General features: G+C 40.8%; 1 protein-coding gene across 1 annotated transcript in view; it reads right to left on the bottom strand.

Moving 5' to 3' along the window:
• Nucleotides 1-6,143: 6,143 nt before the first annotated feature.
• PRPF38B (pre-mRNA processing factor 38B) overlaps nucleotides 6,144-16,048 on the bottom strand; it is a 27,281-nt gene continuing 17,376 nt past the window's right edge. The window contains exons 2-7 of the mRNA XM_025206483.1: nucleotides 15,820-16,044; nucleotides 11,626-11,694; nucleotides 11,101-11,252; nucleotides 10,957-11,017; nucleotides 7,630-7,853; nucleotides 6,144-7,333 (exon numbers count right to left, since the gene is read on the bottom strand). Of these exons, the coding sequence (XP_025062268.1) occupies nucleotides 6,505-7,333; nucleotides 7,630-7,853; nucleotides 10,957-11,017; nucleotides 11,101-11,252; nucleotides 11,626-11,694; nucleotides 15,820-16,044 (1,560 nt within the window). The 3' untranslated portion in view covers nucleotides 6,144-6,504. The remainder of the gene's footprint in view (nucleotides 7,334-7,629; nucleotides 7,854-10,956; nucleotides 11,018-11,100; nucleotides 11,253-11,625; nucleotides 11,695-15,819; nucleotides 16,045-16,048) is intronic.

Here is a 16,048-nt window from a genome sequence, read left to right as displayed (position 1 = left end):
CAAATGAAAAGATTCTGTACGATTACAGAAGCCTCATTGTGGACCTGGTGTGATGTGTAGAATACTGCCATGCATGGGTGCAAATCAACAGGGGATTGCTTATTGCTTGAATATAGAGCATCACAATTTTTTCCTCATTCTCAAATGCCACTTACAGCACGTTAAGACTCTACTGCACGTTTACAATAGCAATTATGCTGTATCTCTGTTAATACCTTGATTGTGTTACATACAGTCTGGAAAAAATCTGAAAACCATCTTGTTTACAAGTCTTTTGTCATTACAATATTTTATACATAGCTTCTGCTTGTAACAGCAAGTCAGAAATCCCCATAAAGCTAGTCAGCTAAACTACTCTGGAACACAGAGAAATCTGGTAACACCAGAAAAATGGAGTTATAATGAACCTGACATTTGAGAGCAGTAGCTACTGCACATTGGGTGGAACACCACCCAAAGCCAGAAAGCCACATACCATTTATACAACTCTTTAGTTTCATTGTAGTTAATGCCATTAGATTACATTTGTCTTTTTAAAAACATGATACAAAGGTTTAAAATAAAATTTTAGAAGTACTCCATTTCAGATGTTTTTCAGCTTCATGGTGCAGTAGCAAGATTGATCAAACAACGTGGTAGGAGTTAGACTTATAAAATGTATATCTAATCAAAACATCCAGGACACTAAGTCTACCTGATGAATCTGCACCTTGCTACTGCTTAATCTATTAATGTCATGAGTTAATACAATTGTTTTCATATAGTCAGAAGCTGACATTAAGAATAAAGGATGATGCACTACTTTGCTGGAATTTGTTTTATTCTTTTGAGCATAAAATCTGCTCTGTTGCCCGACTACAGCTAATGGACAACACCCAAGTTCTCTGCATGCTCCCATTCATGCCCCACACCAGAAGATTCTGCTCTGACAGTGAAACTCTCTCATAGCAGTATGTACTGGGGTGCTAACTCCTCTCCACCTTCTGAAAACTCTGAAGATGAGGTTATGAAAGGACATAGCATCAGCTCCTTCCATCTCCAGATGAACATCCACAAAACGTATTCTTTGGGTTGAGTGGGGGGTGGTCCTTTCTTTAAAAGAGGAAACATTGACTTAAATTACCAACAGTCGAGAAATAAGCCAAGTTAGCTAGGACTTGCTGACATCTAAGAGATTTTAATTCTGATCCTTGAAACCATGGTGAACTGACGGAGACAGAGGCAGATGCACGTAGTATCAAGAGGGGATTCTTCAAGTCCAGCAATCCTTCTAGCATCATACATATACTAGATACTGAGCAATCCTCAAAGGGACTCATTTCCCCAGGGTGGTCAACTTTTAGCACTGTTACCAGAAAGTTTCCAGCGAATGACAACAAACTACCAGCCTTATTACTAAAGGAACCTCTGGCTGCTGAACATCCTGATCCAAGTATTCTGCTAACAATTAGGCCAAAAACACTACACAGCAAGAACCTCTCTGACTGAGTTAGAGCCACTGGTTCTAACTCCTATGGTCTTAGAAATTCTGGCAATGTCAGCTTCTGTAATAGAAGGCAAGCTGCAGCAAAAGCAGTCCTCACTGGTACCTTTGGTTTAGAGAACCAGATCCAAGAACCTAAGATCCTAAATCAAGTGATATTGTTCATAAATTCAAATGTAATGGCCATATACTAGTTCCAAAATCCATAAATGATGCACCACCATCTATTACAATGGTAGCTGTAATTACAATATACAAATACAGTGGGGTGTGGGGAAGAACAAAGGAAAGCACATGCTAATCCTTGCACATAAGCTCCCAAAGAAAGTAAGTTTGAATGAATCATGACACCGGCAAACATTTTGCTTCTGCCCAGTAGAATGCCGCACGCCTCTCAAAACTGTTTGCCGTTCTTGATTATAAGTGCCAGGGTCTTTTGATTTCACCAAAGTCAGATCTAAGACAAGAGGAAGAATCTGAATGTACATCTCCCAGGTTTCACTCAGAGGAAGGGATACCCCACTTTTTAAATGTTGTTCTGTTCTCTAGAAACCATATCTGAGATACGCATCACCATGGGCAAGATCAGTGGGGACTAGCCTTGTTGGCAGGTGTGCTACAGATTAAGTCCATGCCCTCCTGGAGTACTACTTCAATTCCCTTCCCCTGCCAGATCTGCTGCTCTGTCTTCTCCCTGTTATGCTGCCTGGCACAAAGGCTGCTGCGCCACAAGTTGGCCTAGGCTAACTGTCCTTTTAGCTTTTAGTTAAGCATTTTAGAAGTGTTCCACATCCTCATCCTAATAAAGAACTCTTTACTTTGAGATCCGAGATCTTGTTCTTAAGATGCAAAATTCTATTTTAGGAGTCTTTTTTTCCATAACAGCTCTTTATAATTAAGAGAAGAGAAAGAAGATAAAGGATACGGAGCCAGAAACAAATTATCAATCATATTCTACATTAAAAGGTGCGAGTTGCTTCAGCATCTAAGAACATGTTTGAACTCCATGGATACAGAGTGAAGAATAACAATATTGAAGTTTGGTTCATGCCAGTAAAGGTCCAAGTTTGTGATATTCTGGGTTCTCTATTTAAACAAGGTGACTCGGGTACCAGTAACAGTCTAGCCATAGTAGCTCATTAGTGCACAACACCACACTAGAGCAGCTAGGCTGCTTCCAGTTCCCAAACTAGTGCATCACTGTAGTGCTGTGTGTCCATTATCCTGTTGGGTTTCAAAATGCAAAAAGAAAGCAACAAGTTTGCCTTTATCCACACATGCAGATGTTAGAACTCATACCACTGGAACAACAGCAGCTCTATAACGTGCCTGTCACACTTGCAGGCTACCACATTATACATTTTCCCAACATTGCTTACATGAAAAAATAATCTTCAGGTAGCATAAAGCACTTATAATGTTATGGGAATGGAAATTACAGGTTTCCCCTCACTTTATGCTGTACATGCATTCCTGGAAAACAGTGCAGAACTCGAATTCACATAAAGGGAACCCACTTTACAATGTAACAAATAGAGATACGTTCCAAAGCCTCAGCTGTACTGTCCCCCAGTCCCATTTCTACAACTTTTACAAGACAATTTTGGTGCTCCCCAACAGCAGACAGGTGGTGGTGAATGTTAAGCTATCAGGGCACTTAGAAGCCATAATGGGGATGGCAACTACAGAAACAGGTGTTGCAGACAATGAGTGAGGAGCACAGATCCACCCAGAAGACTATATTTTGGTGCACATCACTTCCACAATACACCGCAAAAAGCAGCTGACTGCAGGCTTCCACCACACTGATCAGGTATGAGTGAATTTACCTTGCATATAATTAATTATTGGTACAAAAAGGGTACAAGATAAAAATTAGCACATACAGAACCCAAATAAAGCAAGGGAAACCTGGGCTCAAAATTTCTATTAAAAGTTACCGGAAAACTACAAAAGGATGAAAAATTTTTAGTTTGCAGCCTGAGAAGCAGAGGGAATGGCTTGTATTCATTGTCGTTTCTCTCTGAAAGCAGGGACAGGTGCCTTATAACTGGTGTTTCATAGCTGGCAGTGGTTGCAAGAGATGTAGTTATCCTCTGATAATAAGCATGGTGTTTTCTGTTACAAAGAAACTTAGCTTGTCACCTTCAGAAATGTCAACCATCAAGTTTAGTGGCTACATGTCAGACAGCCCACAGAATTTTAGCAGGGGTTATGCACATATTAGGAGTTAAACAGCCATGCCTGAAATGTGCAAGCGGCAACAGTCCCACACGTTATTTGACCAGCAACATCACGATTTTGTCAATTCATTTTTTTTTTAAATACATGTGACCACACAACACTGCAATCTTCCTTCTCCTTATTTTCTAACCCCTTCTACTTCTAACATTCACTGTTTGTGTCTTAACTAGAGATAAGACTATGAGCACCACAGGGAAGGAGTACATTCATTTACAAAAGTGTAGGCGGTTTTCTGTATAACAAGACTGGACATTAGGAAGAACTTCTTCACAGTTCGAGTGGCCAAGGTCTGGAATGGGCTCCCAAGGGAGGTGGTGCTCTCCCCTACCCTGGGGGTCTTCAAGAGGAGGTTAGATAGGCATCTAGCTGGGGTCATCTAAACCCAGCACACTTTCCTGCCTACACAGGGGGTCAGACTCGATGATCTATTGAGGTCCCTTCCGACCCTAACATCTATGAATCTATGAGAGACATTTAGGGATTTAAACTATCAAACATAGGCAACAAAAAACAGATTTCTTCCCTCCCCTCCCCTAAGTAAAACCAAAGAGGAAAATAATTCTAGGAGGTGTGGACAGACTGACCTATATCTATTAAGTACATGATCCAAGTAATCAATAGAAGTAAGACTGCAAAAGAACGAGGCAAAAGTTAAAAGATTAATAGAAATGAAAACAGTTAAACTGAGCCAAAAAAGTTAGCTATGAGCCAAAATGAAGCAAAGCCTAAGGAAACCACCATTACATAAGACTGACTTCACAAGATTAATTTTCTGGTACAAGACATTTCTTTTTTGTTTAATTTGTTCGTTTTTAAAGGGAAATAGAAAGCAGAAAGAATTTTTGTACTGCAACAGCTAGCTCTCCCTCATGCATACAAATGTCCCTTCCAGTTCTCATCTGAAACTCAATAGCCCACCATTAAAAAAACCAAAGCAGAACCTCAAAGAGATTCATAAAGAGGGACCAGATAACAGTTTGCTAAAATTAAGTTAAATTAAGTTTGTGGGGTGTCTTCCCCCCCCCCCCCAATTTTTTTCTGCTTATTTTAAGAAACGTGGAAATGAACTAGTAGATTTCTCCAAATGATTTTCTTTTACATTAGAATAGCACAATAAATAATGCCCAAATTTCTTCAAGATCAGGGACAACTACAGCTTGGGGGTTGGGGAAGGTAACCTAAAGTATATATTACTAATTAGAAAGTATTAACAGGTAGATGTATGACTTCCTATGGAGAGGAAAAAGAAGTTCCTAAACAATATCTTAAGACTTATATTTTATAGAAGCAAAAAAGCGCACAACCTTCAATTTCTTCCACATTCACGTAGCTAAGATTTACAATTGAGCCACATTTAAACAAACTTTCACCCTCCATAAGTTTTCCTCAAAATTCTAGTTCTCTGTATGCTGCTGTTGCTTCTAAACTTCAATCAGTACATAATTTCATTTCACTTTAGAATGAGGTCTAAGAGTCCCCACACTTTTTTCACCAGCAATAGACAGGAGGGGAAAAGCTGACACCCAGCACAAAGAAGTTAATCCAGTGTTTATTCCAGACTGATGGTTCTCCTTACTCAGTATACAAGTCATCAGAACAAACTACTAAACAGAACTGGACTTTTATTTCTCAATAATGCATTCTGGCATTACTACTTCTACTCTGTTAAAAAAAAACAACAACCCCCCCAAACAACCCACAAAAACACAAAATCACTTTCCCCCCTCTGCTGGAGACGAAATTTTCAGCTCCAATTGCAATCTTTACTTATGTAGAAAATATTATTAAATTAAAAAGAGGACACCATCGAGTCATTTCTTAAATGTATTCCATTTATAAAAAACGCTTTGGAAGCTTGAACCTGAAACACCTCTCAACTAAATTTCCTCTTTCCCCCACCCCCACCCAAAATCTTAACCACTTTCAGTTTAGGGTTATGACAACTGAGAGATTACTGGACACTTTAAATTAAAGTGGAGAAACGGTGTTGTAAACTTGCATTCTCTTTTCACAACTTCTCGAACAAATAAAATATGCATAGGTGTATATGGTACAGACCTACTAACATTAAACAGTGTCCCCTTGAGGTAGCATTTCTATTACTAAAACACCTCTAAATGTAATCAAAATCCCCATATCAAGAACTGGTACTCCTTTGAAAACCGATTCTCAATGGGACACTGTTGGGGATTAAAACATAATACAGCTTAAAAAGCTTTCCAAGACAGTAGGTACAATGGACACACAAGTTAGTTCTAGATCTGCAGCCCTCACGTACACTGTATGCACATAAATATCTCAGCTATAATACACATTCAAGACCCATCCCTAAGAAGCTTCTGCCATACTATTTTGCAAAGCACTGCCATGCTAGCTTCAGGATATAAACCATAATTCCACACCTACAAAACAAAAGTAGAATGAGTGGCAGTTTATTGCCTTATACAAATTTTACTAGCATGGCAACCATGCCAAAGGAATTAAAACATTTTCAGGACATATGTACAGACTGTACATTTCAGAAACATTTGAACAATAAAAATGCAAGAACAATCTTTGCATTATGAATTAAACTAAACAAATGGTTTGAAACCGTCAATGCATTAAATGGGTTTACAAAGGCACTTCCCTACCCAAAATAGGAAATGACAATCTGCAGCCTAGAGGGAGGTTGAAGAAGAGTGCTCAACTACTGCACAATCTCAACTTTAAGAAAAAAATAAGCAGGATTTATTCAAACATTTATAGGATTCAATGTGATCCACTTATGAAAGAGTTCACACAGTCTCATCTTTGTTTTTAGGTTGCTTTTCTTGGCTCTCTCGTTCTGTACTTTGGCTCCTTCGACGATCATGTTTATCTGAATGGTCCTTGCTATCACTGTGGTCGTGTTTATGGGATCGTTCTTTGCTCCTACTACGCTTTCGGGATCTCTCTTTGCTGGGACTGTGGTCTCGTTTTCTGGATTTTTCAACACTATCTGTTCTTCCTCTGCTTCCACTTCTACTTCGTTTATTTGATTTCTCTTTACTTTCATTTTTATGTTTGCTTGATTTCTCTTTGCTCCTGCTTCTACTGTGCTTACCTGTATTCTTACTTCTACTCCTACTTCTATGCTTTCTCTCTTTTTTGGAATCTCTCTTGTCTTCCCTGTGCTTTTTTTCATCTTTGTCATCCTTGTGCCTTTTCTCTTCTACTTCACCCTTACTCCTCCTCTCCTTTGACCGCTCCCGAGATCGATCTCTCTCCTTGTCCCTCTCGGTACCCTTTTCCTTATCATAGTCTCGATCTTTCTTCCTGCTTCGTTCATTCTCTTTCTCCCGCTCTCTGTCCCTGTCTCTTCTATCTCCCTTTCTATCACGGCTTCGGCTACGGCTCCTGTGCCTCTCCCTGCTTCTGCTTCGCCTCCTTTCTAAAGGACGATCAGCACTTCGAGATCTGCGTCTTTCTTTCTCCCTCTCCTTAGCTTCCCGTTCTAGTCTCTGCCGTTCTCTCTCTCTTTCCAACTCTCTATCAAAACTAGATGATCCGTGGCTTTCACGATGACGACTTCTGCTTCTGGATCTTCTGGGGGACCTTCTGGGGCTCAGAGACCTTCTTGGAGACCTTCAAAAATAAAGGATTTACAAAGTTGAAAAAGATTTACAATGAATTCTATTGATTTTTATCATGTTTCATAATTCTTCACATTCCACATCCTGGCCTCAATTGCTAGCCATGCATTTATTTCAATATAATTTAATTATTTTAGCTATTAGTACAAACAACTGTTTTGATTTGATACATAGGACCATTTGCTATCCCAGCAAAATGCAAGGAATTTTATTCCTGGTACCATAAGATGTAAAGCATTCAATACTTGACTTTTAAAATTTAACATTTTAAAACAGTATGTGTATAACCTTGAACGTCTACGTTCTGTGTGTCGATCTATTTCTTCCATTCCCTCCTTGCCATCTTTCTTGATTTTTCTAGGTCTGCTTTTAATCTGTTGATCAATGGCTTTCTGGACTGGCACAGGAATTCTTGGAAACAACGTGGAAAACCATTCAAGCTTAGTAAGAAAGGAACGAAGCATCTCCCCAATGGTCATAACACAACCCCCACCTGCCTTCACATCCAGGTCCTACAAAACACACAAAAAAAAAAAAAATATCCTGACCGTCAAAAAGAGTTCTTTACTCATTTAAAAACAAATGCTGCTATATTTACTGCCATCTTGAAGTCTCAATTATGAAAGTTTACTTGCTTTCTGGTTTAATATTTTTCTGAGAAAAATTTCAACCTCTATATGGCTTTGGATTTGGCGTAAGTGTTACAAACAGGGAATAGGTCTTAATACATATGCATGCAGGAGCATACTAATCCTGCAGCCATCTGTATTTAAACGATTGTCAATGAATAGATTAATGTGGAATCCCCTTACACAGTTTAGTTACAGTAAGATCTTGTTTCTTACTTAAATTGCCACAACATTGAGAATTTCTTTTTCCTAAGACTACATTAACTACCTCACTTTGTGGATGCGTGACCTTATATAATCATACCCAACCCTGTGGCCTTTTCATGTAAGAACATCATCGCCTATCTAAAAATGATCATAGAAAAAGTTCTAGTACGAAATGGCATCCTAACAAAATTGGAAGCAATAGCAAACCAACTGCCATGAAGCAGTGAGGTTTCTAATTTAGAAATATGTAAAAAAATAAATAAATGAACAAATAATTGGAAACGCATAATCCATGATGACCATTGTCTCTGAAAAGGGTCATTACCGCATGAAGGCCTTCTTGCTATGCCCTCTCACAGCTCAGGACATGTTAGTCAGCTATTGTCAGTCCCAAACCTATAGTGCAAGCACACAAGGAAAGTGAGATTTGTTATCTACAAAGGAAGAGAAAATCTAAATGTAAAACTGCTTGCACTCACACACATTTAAGTGTTCAGATATACAGTATTTCCAAATATAATCGCTGAACAGAGATCTAAAGAAGAAAAAATAAATTAACTTTTATGTAATACTTGGTGAGTATGTACAATTAAACAGAACAGACAATAGAAACATTTAGAAAAAGAATAACTGTAAATGGAAAGAGGTTCTTTTACAGGAGAGAATGACAATGCTGAATTGTTTCAGCATACTAGATTTATGGACTGGAGAAAAAACCGAATAGGACAAAATTATTTTTATCCTGTGTTTACTTAATTTTTAAATAAGTTTGACCAAGAGCGGCCAGAAATTACATCTGAACAAGCAGTAACCATATTCTCCTACATAAAGGAGTCCAGGGGAGGCAGGTAAGTTTATTACTGACTCAAACTTCCCCTAATTTTTTTTTTTGAGAAACAGGAAACATGAATATATAATAAACAATGTATTAGGTCAAGAATTGTGCAGTGTGTAATATGTATAAACTAAACCAGAGCCTTGAAAAGTGCAGCTACCAATTAAGATGTGCAAGTTAAGTCATTTTCTGATTCAACTTGTCCTTATGAAGGAAAAAGCTTGTAAACAGGCACCTTAAAGGCCCACCACCATCCCCATCAAAAGATAAAGCAACACATTATAAAGTGAGATGTCCACATGTGCCTCTACAGCATCATTACTATGCCATGCCGGTGGTGCATGGTTATTTTTAGCTGCTACGTCGCCATAGCCATGTGCTACAGCAAGGGAGTGCATCACTGCGGCGACGTAGCTGCAGCATCACGGTTTGTGCCCGACGCTATATCATCGTAGTGCACTGGTACGGTGACGTAGCATCTTGTGTAGATGCACCCAGTTGTTAGTGCTTATATCCCAGAGGTAAAATAGCACATGGATAGATCGGTCTTATTTAGATTACACCTCATCTGAATTCTTAATTAAGGAATATTTTGATTCTATTACAAATGTACAATTAATACATGTTTACCTGGATTAATACATGTCTCTCTTGTACAGTGTTTTTGCTGCTTAGAATGAAAGTAGCTGCGGTAAAATAAATATACTGTGTTGTATTCATATATATGTATCATTAACGCTGCATTATTGTTAAGAATATCTGGGCCTCACTTCTAAATAGAACACTTAACATTTCTCATTAAAAAAAGATCTTGATGTCAGAGAGCAAGAGATTCTCTTTTCTGGCCTATTCTTAAAGCTTACTAACGGCTTAAGACTCGCCCTGACCAAGTTTTACATCATTTCAAACTATCTCAACCCTACACACATGTTGCGTATACTCCTACTTAATTTCTCCAGTTTGTAAATCCCATAATGCTTTTTAAAGCTTACTTTTCCTCATTCTCCTATCCTAATGTACAACAGAGCCCTGTTGAAGATGCTCAGAAATAAATACTGAACCTTTTCTTTTTATTACTCCAATAATGATAAAAAACCAAAAGAATGTCTGGGTGGGAGGTACCATCTACCAAGTAACTAAGATGATTCCTTCTCATCTGGTAAGTTTGGCCTCCAATGACTTGGAAACATGGAGGTTAGTAATCAGAGAAATGAATCTGTTTGAAAACAAATTAAAATCTTATTAAAAGCTCATGTTCCATCCCCTCCGACCCCCACAAGTGTTTGTTAAAACCCACACCACTTTCTAACATGTATTGGCTGCTTGCAGACGTTAAAACACACCCAAAAACCCAGGGCTTTAAACTCAGCATGCTCCCGCACCAAGCCCAGCACTTGCCCAGAAGAGGCAGCGTGTTAGTTGAATCCAGCTCACCCAACATCTGTACAGAACAGGTGTTTTAGCGCAACTTTTTTGGTGCTTTTATGTAATAGCCAATTGACTCAGCTTTGAAAAGTGCCAAAAAGCCCTGCTGAAGCACCTGATCTATACAGACGCTATACAGCTCTATACAGAGCCAGGCCAAAGTAACACGCTGCTTCTTTTGGTAAAACGTATGTATAGTTTTATTGTGTTTTGGGTTTGTTTTTTTTTTAAATAATGTCTATAAACAACCATCACGTTTTATACCATTCTTACTCCTAGCCATTGGAGAATTCTGCCAAGTTTGAGACAAGGAACAGATTGAATTCTTAGATCAGATCCATTCACTCCCCACTTGTTAGATATGAATGCAATTAAAACTGAAGGGGGAGAAAAAAATGGGGGAAAAAAAAAAATCACAATGCTACAATGCTCAAACCATAGGAAAGGCTAAACTCTTAATCTAAAGAAGTAACATGAAAAGAAACAAAAGAAAACACTTCATTACCCTCGCTGACATACCTCTTCGTCATCAAGAAAGGATTCAAACCAGTCCCATAAATCTGTAGGTGGCTGTGTGTACCTTGAAGTAAAAACAAACCCGATAAATTTTATATAATTTTTTTTGCACTTAGTTAGTTAATAGTTAACTACATTTTTACTCACCTGATATACATAAATCCAAGAGCCCTAATGTACGGAGAGTCTGTGTGAGTTATAAGACCCATCACTTGCTTACGGGTGAGTTTCAGAGTAAATAATTTGTAGAGCAGGCAAAAGGCTGTAGACACTATTCCTCCAGTTCCAACACCTCGTACCTTTAGCAAAAGAAAGAAAATATCAGATGTTTGGCATGGGAAGTTGCCAAGATATTACTCCAGCTGGCAACAGGAAAAGCTAACAAACATAAAAATCAAGAGTCTCGTTCTATGAACTGAAATACAAAAACCCTCCCAACCCTCCAGAACAACCACCATCCAGAGGAGTACTTCTTGCCTCCACAACTCCCCATCATTAGAAGCGAGGGGGGTTTCTCAATCCTTTGTACATTTAAAATGTCTAGAGTCTGAGATGAAATTAAGTTCTCACTGTAGCTAAAATTGAAATTTTTACCTGCATTTACATTGTGAAACTATACAGGTGAATAGTTATAAGACAGAAAAATTTAAGAAGGCACGTACTTCTACTTACCCCTCCGCACATCCCTGTCTGGCCTGCTGTTTTTCTGCTCCCTTTCTCCCATGGTTCAACATGTGTAACCTGAGAGTGAAAAAAAAAATATAATCAATATAATGTGTAGCTTTTAAAATATGTCAAAGTTACATGAAGCAATCAAGTCTCCAAATACCATTTCCCAGGGGGGAGAGATTCACTGTAGGGATCAGAAAATGGAAGACAAATTCCCCACTGGTCTTACTTTTGTCTAATGCTTGAGCAAAAATGTATAATCAAAATAAAATTCTTGATTGAAAGATACATACATACACACATACATAAAACATGCCAAAATTAAATGAAGTCAACCATTTTATCCAACATCACAAATGGTTATGTTAATTTTTTCAGTAAACTTATTTCTAAAAGGCAAACTTGTCTTCAATATCAATAATATGGAAACCAATCTCTAACCTGCTTTATCAGATACATCTACCATATTACATCATATAAAGGATTTCAGAAATGGCATGTATAACATACAGAATTAACTGCATTGAAAACATATCAGATTATTCCTACTGGCATGCCTTCTCCCTTACACATGCAGGCAGAGGAAAGTGGTTATTCATTCAGTTCAGGGGTGGGCAAAAAACAGCCCATGGGATGGATCTGGTCTGCCAACTGATTCTATCCAGGCCGCAGGTGCGTGGCAGCACTGTGGCAGGCCCTGGACAAACCGTGCTTGGGCCCCAGCCTCTTCTGGCACCTCAGGGAACACTGAACAGAAACAGCCCTGCCCACCTGCCTGACCCAGCACAGCACCAGTCAGGGCCTGAGCATGGCTTGCCCAGGGCAGGCCATGGAGTGCCAGGCAACAGGGCTGCTTCTGCTCAGCATACCCCAAGGTGCCAGCAGAGGCTAGAGCTTGAGCTCAAGCATGGCTTGTTTGGCCTCTGCCCAGCTGCAGGGAACATGTGTGCACATGCTCGGCCCTCAACAAATCACCAAAACTGGTTTATAGATTTCATAGGCATTAGGGCTGCAAGGGACCTCAGAAGATCATCAAGTCCAGCCCCCTGCCCCAAGGGCAGAAAGTCAGCTAGGGTCAAAGGATCCCAGCAAGATAAGCGTCCAAACATTTCTTGAGAGAGTCAAGAGCAGGTGCTTGCACCACCTCTGGAGGGAGTCTATTCCAGGCCTTGGAACCTCAGACAGTAAAGAAGTTTTTCCTTATGGCCAGCCTAAAACGGTCTTGGAGGAGTTTGTGACAATTGGACCTTGCATCCCTTGGGGCGCTCTGGTGAACAGGCGTTCCTCCAGATCCTGATGTACTTATAGGCTGCCATCAGGTCAAACCCTGAGCGTGCCCTTTTCCAGGCTGAAGAGTCCCATGGCTCTCAGCCTGTCTTCGTAAGACCTATTTCTCTTGCCCTCTGATTATGCGTGTGGCTCTCCTCTGGACTCTCTCAAGCTTCTCCACATCCTTCTTGAATTGTGGAGACCAGAATTAGATGTAGTACTCCAGGTGCAGCCTCACCAAGGTCGAGTACAGCAGGAGGATGACATCCTGAGATTTACTTGAGAAGCGTCTATGGATACAAGCCAGAGTTTGGTTTGCTTTACCAGCTGTGACATTGCATTGATGGCTCATGTTCACCTTGTGGTCAATCATGACCCCCAAGTCTCTTTCAGCCGTGGTGCTAGCAAGCGTAGCACTGCCAAGTCTATAAGCGTGCTGCGGGTCCCCTCCCCGCCCCAGGTGGAGTAACTTGCATCTGTTGATATTGAATGTCATCAGGTTTGTATCCGCTCACTTTTTAAGCCTATCCAAGTCAGCCTGGATCACCAGCCTATCCTCAAGTGTGGACCCTCTACCCCAAAATATAGGCGTCGTCGGAAAATTTGGCCAGTCCACTTCTGACACCAGTATCCACATCGTTGATAAAGATGTTAAAGAAAACAGGTCCAAGGATGGAGCCTTGGGGGACACCACTGGTCACGGAGTGAGTGCCATGATGATTGCTTCCGTCGACTACCACTGGTTAAGTGGCTCTCCAGTCCAAATAATTGGATTCCTCTGATTTAGTTCTTTGATTGACAATGGCAACATTCAATCTTGATAATAAAATAGTCTCTATCCCAAAAATAGTCAGTGGCCCCAATACAGTAAATACTGCAAATAGATGCATAAAAAAACCCTGGCGTGAAACAACTATAATTTAAGACCCCAGTCCTATAGAAGATTTGTGTGTAAACTCAATTTGATGCCATTTCTCAAAGTGTATACATACCTTTAAAAAACAAATAAAAAAATCACTGAAGCATAGGAAGCTAAAAAGACAAGGGTGAGGGAAGTAGCAGCCCCATTTTACAGACTGAGGACTGAAGCATAGAGATTAGACGGTAGATTTTCAGAAAAAAAATTGTTCAGGCATCTGAATCAAGACCAGATTTTCAGCAGTGATCACACCAAGCATAAATAAGTTCAGTTTCCAAGAACACGGCTTTTAAAATATCTGCTCATATATTTTGGTGCTTGATGGTAAGCTATTACTCTTCTGAAAATTATACCTGTAAGTGACTTGCCCAAACATTATACAGGAAACCTGCAGTAGAACAGGAAACCTTCTAAACCCTAATCTAATGCCTTCAATATAAAACCATTCTCTCTCACACCCATTCCACATGAACCTGGTAAGTAAGAATTTGCCTACTTCACAGTGTCACTCAATTAGGACCAGTCTATTAAAAGACCACATGAACAAACAAATATATTTTAAGTATAAAGTGCTCTATTTCTATTTGTCAAATTCATCTACTAGACATTTTCATTTAAATAAAGTGTATGAGAATTAAAGAGATAAACAATTTTTCCCCCCACAAAAACAGTCAAAATAAAATTTGATTAAGAGCATGCTTATTGTAATTGTTACCTGAACAGCTGGATACAAATAGTGCACATGTACCAAACAAAATATTTCAGAATATATCTGAAAAGTAAGCATAATGAAACACCTCCCTGGACAAGTATGCTGCCTGTATCTACTCAAGTCATACACTTCTCAACCTTAGTGAGGACAAAAATAAAAAAAAGGCAAAAAAAAGTTTGCTGCTTTTCATTCTCAGTTTCAACACAGCTCCAAGCGAGGTGGAAGGCCACTATTCCTTGTTTAAACATCACCAGGATTGTTTATGAAACTCCAACCAACAATTCCTTTAACATTTCATAGAATGTAATAAGTGACACGCACAACTGAGGTCACAATTTGGCCTCCAGAGTCTGTTACTGAAAACCCTGTATGAGAATGAAGCAAGTCATCTGGACTCTCAGAAGCCAGGTTGAATTAACAGAGCAGGTAAATGATGCCTTCTTTTTATCAGCAATCTAAACACCCCTGATACCAAAGCCATCAGGGCACAGATGTGGAAAACCAAAGCCATTATTATGGAAGTACTAGGCCCTTTGGTAATTCACTGTAAGCAAGTCTTACCCCTAAAGAACATTTAAACAAGACAAGAGGGCAACAGGACTGACTTGGTGACATAATACAGTTAAGTATAAGGGACATACTGAGATCAGTGCCTCCATACCTCCCCGCACATAACTGATGGAAAACAGTAACCTCAACCATCCGCATTTACTTTCCATTTTTTCAGGGCAACACAACCAACTGTGATGACACTCAGGACACGCAGCCCTGTCCCTGAGCCTGCCTTGATGGAAACCTGACTGCAAAACTGACTGGGTCCTGTTAAGGAAGCAGGAGCCACAACCAGTGACCCTAAGGAACTCAGCTCCGCCCCCCGCACACTCAGACCCCTACCAATAGCAACCTGATCTCGGGTCTCACCCAGAACAAGCCCATGTGCAAACCCTCTCTGGGAGATGGTCACCCCCGGTACCTCCTGCCCCCCCACTTCCAGGTGGGGGCTGCTTGGGCCCCGAAGGAGGGGGCTCCAGAGGCTGCCTTTGGCGCGCGCTTCCGCAGATGCGCTCGGCCATCTCCGCCCCCCTCCGCGTGCCGACCCCTCGCGCCGCGGCCTCGTGCAAGGGACCTTGAGCGGCCATTTCCTGCTCCCGCCGCCTCCCAGGCCTGCTCCCGGCCACAGCGAGGCGGCTGCTCCCTGCCCGTCGCGGATCAGGCGAGGAAGCGGGGAGCGGCTCCTGCACCACCGCTCCGAGGGAAGGCGCCCGGCAGGGCCCAGGCTGCGGGGAGCGGGCCTCACCTTAAAGTAAATCTCGTCGACCACCTCGTGGTAGGTCTTGAGCTCGTAGAGCTGCACCTTGAAGTACGGCGAGGAGAGGATGTTGGTGAGGATCATGGGGTTCAGGTTCATGGTCTTCTCGTTGCCCCACAGCGGCAGCACGTTGCCCTGCTTGCCCGAGGCCGCCGGCTTGGGGCCCCCGCTCTGCAGCGGCTGCTGCCCTGGCGTGGCGGAGCCGGCCTGGTACTGG

This window comes from Alligator sinensis, unplaced genomic scaffold (genome assembly GCF_000455745.1).
Source record: "Alligator sinensis unplaced genomic scaffold, ASM45574v1 scaffold535_1, whole genome shotgun sequence".
Classification (NCBI taxonomy): Eukaryota; Metazoa; Chordata; order Crocodylia; family Alligatoridae; genus Alligator; species Alligator sinensis.
The sequence above is the reverse complement of the archived record's forward strand: the minus strand, read 5'-3'. Positions and strand labels throughout refer to the sequence as shown.